The sequence below is a fragment of the Alligator mississippiensis genome, chromosome 2 (assembly GCF_030867095.1).
Source record: "Alligator mississippiensis isolate rAllMis1 chromosome 2, rAllMis1, whole genome shotgun sequence".
NCBI classification, from domain to species: domain Eukaryota; kingdom Metazoa; phylum Chordata; order Crocodylia; family Alligatoridae; genus Alligator; species Alligator mississippiensis.
This window is the reverse complement of record NC_081825.1, coordinates 198475399-198489545: the sequence shown is the minus strand read 5'-3', so window position 1 is coordinate 198489545 and position 14147 is coordinate 198475399. Positions and strand designations below refer to the sequence as shown.

Sequence of the window (14147 nt, the reverse complement as noted above, 5' to 3'; positions counted from 1 at the left end):
TTGTAAGGGGTGAGTAGCACCTTCAGCAGCCAGTTCAGTGGCCGAGAACTGGGGCAGTCTCATTAGCCAAGAATCAGGGGCAGGTGTAGGTAAAAAGGTGCTTGGCTTAGCTAGGCATGCCTGATCAGAGGCCCTGACAATCTGCTCATTAAAACTGCTCGTCAATTTTAGCTTCATTTTGGTCTCCTGAGTACTGTGGAGATCAGGTACTTATAGTGATTAAGGCAGTATTTTTGTTAGCCACTACACTGACAAGCAAACAACAAAAAGAGCCTTATATTATTTTAAAGGTATTAATGTTAAATGGAAGGTTTTTTTTCTTGCCACTTGTAAGTTGACATTTGAAAGTGAATTGTCACCTATGACTCTAGATTTGTGTTCTAAATTAAACAAAGTTCATTGAGGGGAAACAGTCATTGCACAGCTATTTGGTGTTCAACCTTGTATGTGTACCAAAATGTTGTTGCTTGGCTCATGTAAAGCACTGAATACACAATGGAATATTAGTTGCAACATAGTTTACAAGTGCTGCACATCACGAGTTCTTAAATTAAGGCTCTGTGTACAGTATATATTTATAGACTTCCAGTGGTAGTTAACATATGCCTGTAATATCACCATAGATAATTTGGCAGAGGCACTAAAGTTTATGAGTTGTCTGAGTTAACTTTGAGCTAACCTTTGTAGATTTTTTTTTCCTGGGCCCATATATCATTGAAATGTGTATGAAAAACAATTTATATTGTGAATGCCAGTTTTAAGAGAAGTTGTGGTCTCTTGACATATAAAAACATTTGTTTTATTAACCTTTGCATTGTTGTTATTAAAATTAACCTTTGCCTTATATCCTTTATTTCTTAACCCGAAATTGTAAGAACTAGTATCTCATTAAGATAGATACTTGTTACTTGATACAGTACAGTAAAGCACATAGTGGTTTAACTTAGCACATCATTATACATTTATGGATTTAAAGCCAAAAAGGACTTTAATGGTCCCCTACTCTGACCTTCTGCAAAGCACTCTCAAATCTTTTCTAATAATTTCTGCACTGAGCTCATAACTTCTATTTAAGTTATAGCTATAAAATAAGCAACAAAGGACAGCCAGGTTTGAACTAGAGAACAAGTGATGGAGCATTTACCACATGGTTAAGTTAGTAGTCTCAAGGGGTACTTAATCTCACTATTAACATTTTGTAGTTGAGTTCCTGACTAGACTACTGAATTTGTCTAGTTTTAGTGTCCAGACAATAGAGCTCATAAACCTGTTTACCAGATGGATGGGCTGGTTACATTCCAAAAACTTTTCACCATTCAGCCTTCTGTAGGCTAGGACCACATTGGCACTTAACAGAGTGTTTAGGAAATGATGTAGAATTAATATATTTAGTTTTCTGAATTTTTAATAATCTTGATCAACAGTGATTTCATGTTTTCTTTCACAAGTGATTTTATATTTTCTTTAAAGAATATTGAGTATCATTGGTACCAGAATAGCTGCCCAGGATCCATTCCCCCATCATTCCTGCAGCTGCTGTCTCGGGGATCACTGGGCTCCCACTCCTTCCTCTAGTTTCTACTTTCTGCCAATGTCTTTGGGGGTGGGCCAGCACTTAGAAGTATGTGGCTCCTGACTGCTTAGAAGTTGGATAGTCTTATTCTAAGTTATTCCTTTGCACAGCATAAAGTCCATTGTTTTTAAGGTAGTGCACAGTATATGTACCTGCTGAGACATGTTAATTTGAAGCAAGAAGCACTAGAACAACAGCCATTGCAGATACATGCAGAAAAGAAACATTTATTTTTTATTTTTAGATATAAATTGCATTGGCAAAATTGCTTGTGATCTCACCGTAAATGAACCTATGACTTCATTGGCTGGTGTTTATTCAGTGTGAGCAATCATCATGTAATTTAGCTTTATTAAACTCCTTTTAGGGTGAAAATATTACATTCTTAACCACATGTGGATCTAGGATTTTGAAAAGGGGTGAGAAAATGGTATGGTGCATAGAATACAAGACGGTTTTTTTCCAGGTAAAAAGTAATCAGAAGCTTTATTAATATTCTAGGGGCCTGGGGCTCTAATGTTCAGTTTTAGATCAAAGCAAAAAAAATAACTTTTTTGAAATGTGCATTACTTTGCTGTATCATGCCTTATTTATTAATAACAGAACAAACTAGGCAAAATAGTCAAAAGATATTGTTTCTTTAGTCCTGCAGTTATTATAATTAAATGTATTGTATACTTATTTTAGATACTTAAAGCAAAACCAAGCCTTCTTGAGCATCTGAACTGTGCATCTATTGCTTCACTAAAAGTTATTTCTACACCTGAGTTTATGTTCACCTGAGTTAATGTTTCCATGCTTGAGTTGATAGTTTTAGCTAGGGTTAAAAGCATTCTGTAGGGCTATGAAATAGGAGTTGTGTTACCAGAAGTAGCTAACAGACAGCAACATTGCAGAACAAACCAGATGAAGGAAGGAAAGAGAGTCTTTAACACATTTGGACTGAAGAAGTGAGAAGGAATTGGGTAGATTATAATAAGCCATGAAGTCAAGTGACTCCTTCATTGCTGCCTGAATAGAAATGCTGCTGCTACTGCCAGGCAGTTGGTTTTAAACTTTATATGGACCAGGAGTCAAAGGTGGGGGGTGAGGTGCAGCTGCACCATTGTACAGCCTCCCCCTCGGCCCCTCCCGATCTTCTCAAATAAGGATTTTGCTTATCATCTGTTCTTTGTCTGCATCTGGGCTATAAATAGGCATTGTTTTTGGAGTGGGATCAGGTGTGCCGAGAGATGTCCCAGCATAGTTAATCCACTTCAATGGTATCTACAAACATCGCTGGGGCCTGATCCTGTGGGGCAGTGGCCCTGGGTGTCATGCCTCATGTTGTGTGTTCCCCTGCTTGCAGGACCATGTCTTGAGAATTCTCTGCTGGGGATTCCTGCTGCTCATGTAGCTGCCATGCCTCAACTTGGAGTGTGTCTCTCTAAACGGGGGACCTCCACCATGTACTCTAAGCAAACAAACATCCTCTCATTAAGTCCCCAAACTGTGACTACTTTTGGTCCTGGCAACTTTCTCAACAAGGGGCTAGAATGTTTGTTTGCTTACAGCTGCCATAAAAATTGTTATGGTGGCACCAGGGCAGCATCTGTTTGCATCCTAACAGATTGGGTGAAAAAGAGTGTAGTGCTCGTGGATCTCTCTGTATTTGTGAAAGATAGTAACTTGGTAGGAGGAGTGATTAAGATTATAGCTTTGCCACTTGGTATGTGGTACTGTTCCAGAATGCATGCACTGTTAATACTTTACATGAAAAGTAGGTTAAAAGTCATGTGTTTGAAATGATTATCCACTTAGTCTGCTGACTTCTAATAATATTTCTGTTTGTCAGAAACCTTGGTTGTAATGTGACTAGGTTTTTTAGGGGTATTTCCACAGTTGCTTTATTAAATTGAAACAATGTTAATAATATTCTTATTAAATAAATTATTTATTATGTGTATAGCAGGGTAGTGTTGTCTGCTAGGTTTTTAAACATTCAGATAAGTCATTTGAATTGGTTTCTTTTCAAGACTTACAGGTGGAATGAAATTACATTAAGTTAACATAGAACATTAAAAAAAATCAAATGTCATTTTCTTTACTTAGATAACATGCTAATCCATACACGTTTCCGTGGGGTTTTTTTGCTATTGGAGCAACATAAACAGGCATTTTAAGTACTTTTTTTCCAATTGTATGACTAAACATTAAATTGTAGGGTAGCCAGAATTTGATGTTTTTAAGGCTTAAATTACTAATTGCTGTTTAGATTACTTCATATAATATTTTTTTGCTTGGAGGACACTAATTCCTAACTATTTATTTCCTTTCAAGGTATTTTAAACAAGTCCTCTTGCACTTGAATATTGTAATCTACTGTGGTAGAAAAATTTCCCCATGTCTGCATTACAAAGGGCAAGAATATATTCACATCTATTATATAGGTTACTGATAAAAGGGAAGAACATGACTGTTTGTTGAGTTGTAAATCATTAACTTTTTTGATGTGATAGGAGATATGCACGTAGGTGGGCAGAATAAAATACACGCAATCCTGCATCTTTGTTTTCATGGTAAAAATCAATATGTGTTAGTCCAGCAGGTGGCAGTCACTTTTTTTCTCTGCCAGTTATTTGTACTTTAATATGAAGATAGTGGATAGTGAATATAATTATCCCTTAGATTAAATAAAATTAGATCACTTATTTTATGTTATGATATTTAGATTTTTTAGGTTGTTTTGAATAACTGAGTATGGATACAGCATGTTGAATTCTGGTTAAATAAGAGAAGGTGTAAAACAGACATGAACTGATCAATTTTACAGGACATCTCAAGGCCTTACCTCATTGGCATATAAAAACCATAGTATTTTCTTATTTTTCTATCTTCTCTTTAAGAGATAGGAATTGCTTGTTCTGCTTGTAAACATTTGGAATTGATCAGCTTTATCCTTGCTCTAAAATTACTAAAAGAAAAATAAAAGCATATTGCTGTATGTTTCATTGTATGGCACTGTGTCTGCACATTATTAACTCTTGCTCCTCAATTGTTGTTTCTGTGAAAACAATGTCAAATTTCCATTGATTTCTTTGATATATAATTTCCCCTTGTTAACTGAACCCATGTTCAGCAAGTGCTGTTTTCTGTCCTGTTAGACATCAGTCACTGGTTTCTTATCTTGTCATGGCATATCAAGAATAAGATACTTCTGTAAGCTAAACATTAAAAGCTTGACACAGACTTGTTAAATAAGAGAGAAGTGCTTTTTTCTTTGCGGTGTTTTTATCAGTCCAATTGTGGCATTTATGTATCAGATATTTTGAAACACTGCTTTAAAAGATATTTTAAAGTTTATTCAGAATATAGTCAGTTTTCAAATTATAATGTCTTCTTTAAATGAATGATCTGAAAATAGACATCCACAGTGAGTTATGTATCTTGGTGCTTCTTAGGAAGGTTTGTAGCTCTTCTATTCAGAAGGAACACTAGCAGCACTGTACATAGGCAGCAAAAAGCAACAAAGTTTTATATTACGATTGAGATTTGAAGTAGTTCCAAAACAGTGGTTTTGTATTCTAGTCAGGAGGTACTAAAAAAAGGAAGAACTGCCTGAGTATGAATAGTTTGAACCCATATTTTGAATTTTGGTATGGATGATCTGTAGGAATACCAAGAGATCACACTTTTTCTTATGATAAAACATGACTCATTTCACCTTAGAATTTCAGCAAGATTCCCACAATTAGTAAGACTTGCTAAAACTGGAGAGAAAAAAAACATTTTTCCCCAATTATAATATTTTATAAAGTGCATCAAAACGTGTTCCTGCACTTAGCATTAAGGTTCACTTTCTTTTTTATTGGTGTAATTGTTATTTGGATACATGCATCAGTGTAAAGGAGCCATACATTGTGTCTAGCAAAATGAAACTTACTGTATTCCTGCCACCCAAAAGAAATGATATCCAGACTCCTCCTTTAGTACGGCATTAATGACTAGAATTACTGGGACAGTGATATTGATATTAAAGAAGAACTTGCCAGCTGTAGAAAGCTGCTGTTTCAGGCTGTCAAACGGAAAGGAAGTAGCTTACCTCCTTCTCATAATGAAGATAGTAGAGTGACATCTGTCTAGAAGAATACTGTTTCAGAGGCACAAAGAAAAAATAGTATGGGAGAGGCACATAAAACAGAAAAGCAGCACATTTTCTACTCTTTAAATTATATCAAATAATATATTTTGTTAAAGAATGCAAGGAATGTCAGAAATGAAGAGGGCTTAGTGTTTTGTTTGGTTTTGATTAGCACTTATGGTTAAATCTTTTGAAAAATACTACTTTTTACGACTGGTGGACTTTCTTGTAGCTGCTTATACAAAGTGCTGTTTGGCTCTCAGAATTGATATGGATGTATCTATTTCTTTATCATAAAATTAGCATTGTATAGATTTAATGAGATTTTTCAGCAAATTATAGATTTTTTTTTTTTTGTAAAGACATTCCTATAGTTTCCAAATTCACAAGGGTTGCAACTAAACTTTCTTTTGTCAGTTACAAAACAGCTTACTTTTTTGGTAGATGTTTGACAATAAATCCTCTGTTCTTCCCTGAAACAATGGGATAAAGACCAATTTATCAGATGCAAGGAATTTTCCCTTGTAATAATCAGTCTTATTGTCTGTAAGGTATTAACAGGAAACCTTTAATATGATGCCCTTTAATATGTACAGTTAAAATGCATGGCTCTGACAGAAAGATTTATTGATAGGAAATGGTCATTTGTTTTGTTGTGATTTATGGAAAGCAGCCATTTCTTATATCTCTGGGTGCAGGTAGAATTAAAAAAAAAATCTTTAAGTTAGTTAAATGTTGCTAAAATGTTTAGCATTTTTATCCCCTAAATCAAGAGCAGTCATAGTCCCAATTAAAACCACATTCCCACCTCTTCAGGGCACACTGTACCTTATTTTCTCAGATTTTACCTGAGCATCAATACACTTTAAGACAGGGGCATCAAAAATGTGGCCCATGGGCTGGATTTGGCCCATGGAACCACATCATCTGACCCCTGCTGCTGGCTCCATGTGGGACCAGTCTGGGACCTCCCTGAATGTGAGCTGTACTGCCCACAGCCCCTGTTTCAGCCAGTCTGGTACATGGCACCCACTCCAGCCGGTCCAGGGTGGGCACTGTGTGCAATGCACCTCAGCTCCTGGAGAAGGTGCCCCTACAGTGCTGTCCCAGACCAACCAGAGTAGGCTCTGCGTCCAGCATGTGGGGCGGGGGGGGGGGACTTTGTTTGTCCAGAAAGGTCCATGGGTCTGATGTGGCCTGTGGGAGCAGGCCTACATCATCCATCTGGCCCATGAGACCAGTCCCGGGCCCTTCATCTGACCCACAGGGGCAGATACAATGGGACAGTATAAAGATATCAAGTTCATTTTAACTGACCTGTTTGGGGTATTGGACGTAGTTAGCGTGGGAAGCACTGAGAAGCAAGGTTAAGATTATCAGTGGCCAGGCTACATCACATGTGTCAGCTAGCTTGGTTAGAGCTCGCTCAGGTATCTCTATGCTTCACATTATGGAGTATAAATATTTCCTAAAGTTTAATGATGAGGTGTACTTGTAATCCTGGAAAAGAAATGATCTGTTTTTCCTTGAGTTTATTAATTCTAAAGTCTGTTAAAGCCAGCTGCTGTGGTTGAGTTAACTGTTACAGTGGCATTTGAAAAGAGTAACTAAGTAACTAAGGCTCAGATAGATTGTTAGAAGATTTTTTAAGACTGAGACCTTGAATTGCACCTGCAGCCAAGTAGGGAGCCCAGGCATCTTCTGCAATGTGTTCCTTTTGGCAAGCCTTACTAAGTGGATAAGTGACCCAGTGCCATCTACTGGGCTTCCTACAGGTATGTTCAGTATTCACCTTGGCCTGCATGCATGCAGGTGTGTACTAGCCCAGCTCACTTCTGTGTTCATAGTTCTGTGTTGCAGCCCCTTATACTGTGCATATTCTCCTACTGTATGTGTTTTGTGGTCAGATTTCTAGGTGGATTTCTAGGTGGGGGTGTATTAGTGCAGTTGATTTCTGCTCCACCCAAAGTTTAAAACTAACTGCCTGGTAGGCCTGTGCAAACATGGAAGTATTCGATTCAGATTCGGAAGACAGTGATTTGATTTGGAGATTCAAATCACTGTCCTGAATCAATTTGACTAAATCAGCTTTGGAAGATTCAGCATTTACTTGATGATTCAGATCGGCTAGGGAGAGGCAGGCACAGCCAGGTGGCTGTGGCTCTGGGGCCATGTGGCAGAGCCACCCCCCCCCTCCCCTCACAGCCCCTGCTCCCCAATCTCCCCCCCCATCCAGCCCTGCCCCCAGTGGATATCCTGTCCGGCCTCAGCCTCCTGGCACTTAAAAAAAAAGAAAAGAAAAGAAAAAAGCCCCACAGTCACTGGCTCTGGCAGAGGGGACTGGGGCCTCTGAGAGCTCTTAGCAGAGCTTTCCTCCTCCCCCCCCATGCAGCGTGGTACAGCGGGAATCCTTCAGAGACTGTTATGTGGAAATAGCTTTAGCCAGCTAATTCTATGTAATGTAATAAGTACATTTGGCTAATGCACTTCTGGCTTTAAACTTTCCTTATTTCTGTATGTTCCCAGTCGAGGGAAAGCCATGGATCCAGTGAATTATTTTCTCTTGTTTGTGGGTAAATTGTTTTTGCAGCAGGACAGATGGACAGCAAGACTCCAAATGAATTTTAGAAGCTATTTATGAAGGACAGAATGAGGAAGAGTCTGGGAGAAACTTATTTATGGCAGAGCAGGCAGCTATGAGAAATACCATTATTAGTGTAGATACTTCATGTATAGACTTACATATCTTTTGCAGGAGACCTAGGCCTTATTGGTGGGATACTCATAGGTATCATCACTTCCTAGATCTGGGATGATCAACTGTGGCTAATCGTAAGAAAATAAGACTTCATGGAGGTCTCTGTGGAGCTTGCCTTCATCCTCCAGCACCAGATAATTCAATACAGAGAGGATGTATGTTTACAGAATGAAGTTGTATGTGTCTTCTGGAATTTGGCTACCCAAGACATCCATTGGTGTTGGCAAGTCTGCTGTTGAGATGTAGGGTTCTACAAGGTAGTTGACTGATTGATCTAGAGGTGATGAGAGTAAAAGTTTTGTCTGAAATAGTAGCTGGCTTTCAGAGAATGAAGTTCCCAGTCTCTACTGACACCACTGATGGCCCGTGTGCCCATTATGTGCTCACCAGTAGGAGCAACTGATTATGTCAATTGGATGGGATACAACAATAGACATGCAGAAATAGGTTCATAAATGCCAGTGTGGGATACCCTGTCAAGCTCCATGATGCCAGGATGCTGAGGAGATTTGGCACCCACCTATTAGCAGAAACAGGAATATTTATTGCCTCCAAATGACATAAGTATGAACTGGGTGTTTGTGCACACTTTTATTCTGGGGGATACTACTCAGCATGTCTGAATTTCAGGGCCCTTGGTCGGGGGGCTTCAGTTGCATTTCTTACAATTGCAGACTGTTGTTTGAATGTGTTTGGCAGGATGAAGCAAATTAGCACTGACTTCAAAATGGATTGAATGCTAATGTGAATAATGACATCTGTTTAATGTACTATATCTTGCATAGTATCTGCAAGGCTAAAACAGTATCTAAGAATAAAATGAATCCCATGCTCCAAGCTTCAGTTGGTAGTCCCTGTAGTTGTAGAAGCAGGTATGAAATGCTGTTCCTGTTCTTTCCTTGGATAGAGTATTTTTCTACGTTGCACACAGGTTGCAAAGGTTGCTTATGAATGGAGTAGAGGATATTTGTTTGCTTCAGTTCATGACTTGTCATTTACTCCACCAGTGCTCGCATGGGCTGCAGGAGAAAAGGGGATATGATGGGACAGGCAATTAACCTACTAGTAGAGATAGATCTATCACTGGTTATGGAGCTGACTGCTGCCTCTGCTTCTAGCTGTGTTCATCAGCTGTTTCATCAGCAAATGATCTTAATGCTACTGCTTCTGCTATCATATAAGAAGTATGTTTAGCAGTCTTTCTTCTGCCATATGCCGTGCTTTTCTTCTCTTCTGGTATTCCAGATGGACATAATTTTTGTGGGCCATATCCCCAAATTTCTCATCCCTCTGTTTTCCTTTTCCCCAACTGAAGGACAGACCAACATAGTAATTTGTGGGAGTCTTGTCTCAGCTGAGGTGGAAGGGCCTGCCAAGAGAATAAAAGAGCATATTTCTTATTTTGTTAAATGTTTTGTAGGTCATAACTGCTAATATTTTGGAATGTTTTACTATTCTTCTGCTGTCCTGTTCAGAAGTGTCTACTAAGTTTGCTAACACACAGTGAGAAGAATTGTACATAATATAAAAAATTTCTAAAGAAAATTACTGCCTGCCTTAATTTGAGGTAGGAATCTGGATAAGGACTCTATTTCCAAGCTTGGGTTTATCATTGTTTCAGGCAGAGAAAACTGTTAGAATATGAATCTGCTATATGTACCAGGGTAGAAAAAGCAAGTACTTTTCCAGGCCAGTGAAGGAATCCCATCTGTTTATGCTAAAAGAGATTTTTTTCAGTGTCTGGTGACGGAGCAGTGTATCGCTGAAACGAGGGGCTTGATGTGCTAGAGCTGTTTTGTAAGTTATCTTCAATCGTCACTTGTCAGGAATGGAGGGAAATTTGGGTTACATTAACTGAATGCTTAATGGAGTAGATTCTGCCTCCTTAATACCCCTGCTCAAAACTGGAGAGTGTGCTGCAAATGAGCATAATGAGTTGGACATGCTCTGAGGACCACTTTTTATAGCTTTTGAGATTTGTAATCTCTGAATTCTCTGACAGTGTTTAATACTAAAACAGTTTAAATCTGTATCATTATATCAAAGTAACCAAATTACAAAAGAGAGTAGTATTTGTAAAGAGATGTATTCATGCTTTTTAAGCTGGTAGCCCTTTTATATTTTAAGGGAATTTTGAAAGAGTTATAGTTTTAATATTTTTTTGCTACTCAGCATTCCTTTATGTGTTTTGTGGATAGAGAGAAAAGGACCGTGTAAATGTGGCTTCCACTTTCAACTGAAGTTGACTGTACCCCCATTGCAGTCAATATTGTCCGCAGTAATAATTTTATTAGAACCCAGCAATCTTTTAAAACTATACAAACAAAAATGGGTCATGGTATTTGCAAATCTTTGGACCCACTCCATGGTTCTGCATTTCTTTCTCTCTAAATGATAGGTCCTCAGAAAATGGATCCAGGATGCAAGTCATCTAACTGAGCTGGGGCTTTGATCTCTACTATCCATACCTGGGACTGAGACTCTACTGTGGTCTTATCCACAGCTCTGTGCCCCCCTTCCTCTGGAAAATAAGCTTGCCCTTTTGTTCACTACAGCAGTGTTTCCCAACCTTTTCCAGCCCAAGGCACACTTACATTAATAATAATTTTCCGTGGCACATCTGTTAAGGCATTCCCCATCCTCATACCTATTGGAGCTCATTGCCATGGCAAAATTCCTGTTAATTTCTGATGGCATAATTTTAAGCCATGGCACAATGATTGGGAAACACTGCACTGCATTGTCATTCTTCATCGTTGTGGTGTCTCCAGTCCAACCTTTCTATATGGTCTGCTCCCACTATTCTGCATAGACCACTGCTTCTGGTGTTGGTGTTGCCAAATATTGTGGTGTGCATTGTGGTGTTACAGAATCATGAAAGGCAGTGACCACCATGTTTAGGTTGTGGGAAGCACCAAGCTCAATAGAAGGTTGCATTGTTGGACCTGTCATTCCATCCTGTCGTGAAATATAGGGTTGTCAGGTGGTTGTTATGTTTTTTACACAGCTCTGCCTGCATCTACTCTTCTTTTAGAGGTGTCTTGCAACGGTGGATATTTCTGGTGGACCTGTTGACTTCTGACCTCAGCTTTACTCATGCTGAAAGTTAACCATAGCTGTGGTGAATTCCTCAGGCCAGCTAGCAGCATATTGGTATATTGGGCCTCTTCCAGGCTGTTTGGCAAAGTGAAACTAGGCCTGTAAAGTAGATGTACAGCAACAGATACTAATAGATCCATGTGTGATGCTATTTCTTTCTACAGATCAAGTTTAAGAAAGCTTTGTGGTCAATGAGTTTAGACTGCTGACATCCACTTGCAGTGTGTACATAACAGTACAGTTACAAAGCACCTGTACAAAGTCATTTCAGTGTCTCTAAACTGCTGCTATACAAGGTTTATAAGACTAGAGTAGAGAAAGTACTCTTAATTTGGCATTCTAATTTGTCTGTATTGAATAGACTTAAGTCCTGCTCCTGCAAGTGACCTTAATTTCTTCATTGGTGCCTCTATCTATAGGCAGTGTTTTGGCATTGTTGGTTTTTTTTCCTTTTTCTTATAAACAGAAATAGATGTTTAGTTATTTTTTTCCATAGTTTGAAAGTATTATACTTTTTAGAGGATAACAATTATTTTCCTTCATGAAAATTTAAGTCAGTAATTTCATACATTTTAGTAATTACATCAATAGTGCATCTGTTCATTTTGTATATTTTTAATACTTTTGGGACACATGAGCAGTTAAAAATGTGTGTGTTTGGGTGTGTGATTGATTAAAAAATACAATGTAATATGCAAGTTTTCCATTCACAAGTTACCTTGATCTTTTGAAGTTCTAAAAATATTATATATTTGTAAGAAAACTAACTTTGTTTAGAAGAAATACATATTTCTGTTCATTAATCTCAGTGTATCTGTTTTCAAGGGAACAAAAGAAACTGAAGGTGAAGAAGAGGAGTCTGGTTTAATTCAGCCTGCTGAAGTATTTGCTCCCAAAAGCCTGGTGTTGGTGTCCAGACTAGATTATCCAGAAATTTTCAGGGTAAAGAACTCCCAGCTGTCATTTATAATATGTGTCAGTGGACAAACCTGTTTTTAATGAGCAGCAGTGACATGTAGTTTTGATTTAAAACATCTTAGCATTGGTTTGGGAATTTACCAGCACAAGCAGAGTAAAACTGAGCTAAACAAAAATCAGTGTCTAAGAGACTGAGTGCCCCTGTGGATTAATACAGTGCCCTTGTAGTCACAGAGGCCTAGTTTTAAATTTACACAGACCACAAGAGAGAGGTTTACTGGGTTCAGCGATATGCACAGTGAAAAAAACCCCATCGCAACAAAACCACAACTATTTAGGTGAAATTCATGTGTTTAAAATATATGAAGAATGAGACAAGTATTGAAGATGGTTTTTTTCACCTACATAAAAAGTGAGTGAATTAATATTTTTCCAGGTAGCATTAAGCTAGATAAAGGGATTTAGAATCTCATATTGCTTCTAGGATACAATAGGGCTGCTGTGATATAAACAGAATATTTGAATTTCCATCAGGCCCATGCCATTTTCAGTTGTTTAATAAATTATAATAAAAAATAATATACATTAGAAATGGAAGGATAATTCACTCACTAGTAACTTGTGTCATAGTATTGAAATTACTTGTAACCAGGTAGCGCCCAAAATATACCATATTTTCTCACATACACACTCCCTTGACTAGAATATACACCTTGTTTTTGAAAGGCAAAATGAAGAAGAAAAGATTTTTCCAGAGTTATGGCTGCTTAGAGTAGGGGAAGAGACTAATCTTCAGTTGACTCACCCTCCCTATCCTGTTAGACTAAAGCTGAACATCTAGACACTGCTGAAGACTGGTCTCCATGGGTGGATCTCTGATTTTGAAAAGAGCTAGAGTCTCCAAAGCTGTGAAATGGCAAAAAGACCTGGAGCAACTAAGAGACAGTAACATTTCCTGGAGAAAAGTTAGTTTGATTAGTGGAACATCAAGACCATTAAAAAGGAGAGGCAGGTATTCATACCTGTGGAGTAAAGAACAGTGAGCCATTAAGTTGATTGACTCCCTCAGCTGCTTGAATAGTAATGCAACAGCTGCTGCACTATGGAGCAGGAGTCAAAGCAGGGTGTTTCTATCTAGGTCAGGAAATCAGCTTCCCTGCTTAATACATGCACACCAGTTGTAAGGGGTGTGATTTTTGGGAACAAAGACCATGTTTTATGTAAAGAAGTATGGTGGATCTAGTTTTCAGAATTTTCATATTGTAGGAGCTAAGGTAAAGAGCATCAGGGATGGTTACTCAGAAGCGTAATTTACCTTTGCTTCTTTTTCTCAAACACTTTTGAGAAGCCAACTGTTTTATTACGTAACATGAAAATAGCTTTATCTGTTTTGCCAAATCTGTGGTCACTCATTAATGGAAACTCCAGTGATGTGAAACAAATAATGCTAAAATTCAGAGGCATAACTTGAAATTGTGTCTGGGTGGAGATGGGGAAGCAAACATTTACTTCCTAGAACAGGGACCACTGCAGTTGTGGTGGTGGTATGGGCTGTGGCTGCCACCTCCACACAAGCTCCCTGAACCCAGGCTGCTGTAGCAACAGCAGCGTGGGCTCCCTAGGAGCTACCATTCGAGTACTCCTGAATTGGTACCCAGGGCTACAGTCCTGCTTGTCTA

The 14147-nt window shown here is 38.4% G+C and overlaps 1 protein-coding gene across 3 annotated transcripts in view; it reads left to right on the top strand.

Annotated features, from left to right (window-relative positions):
• The window catches only part of SBF2 (SET binding factor 2), a 487110-nt gene that overhangs the window by 210654 nt on the left and 262309 nt on the right, over positions 1-14147 (top strand). For all 3 annotated transcript variants that reach the window (XM_019476811.2, XM_019476810.2, XM_059722672.1), the window contains one exon: positions 12376-12492. In XM_019476811.2, the coding sequence (XP_019332356.1) occupies positions 12376-12492 (117 nt within the window). The remainder of the gene's footprint in view (positions 1-12375; positions 12493-14147) is intronic.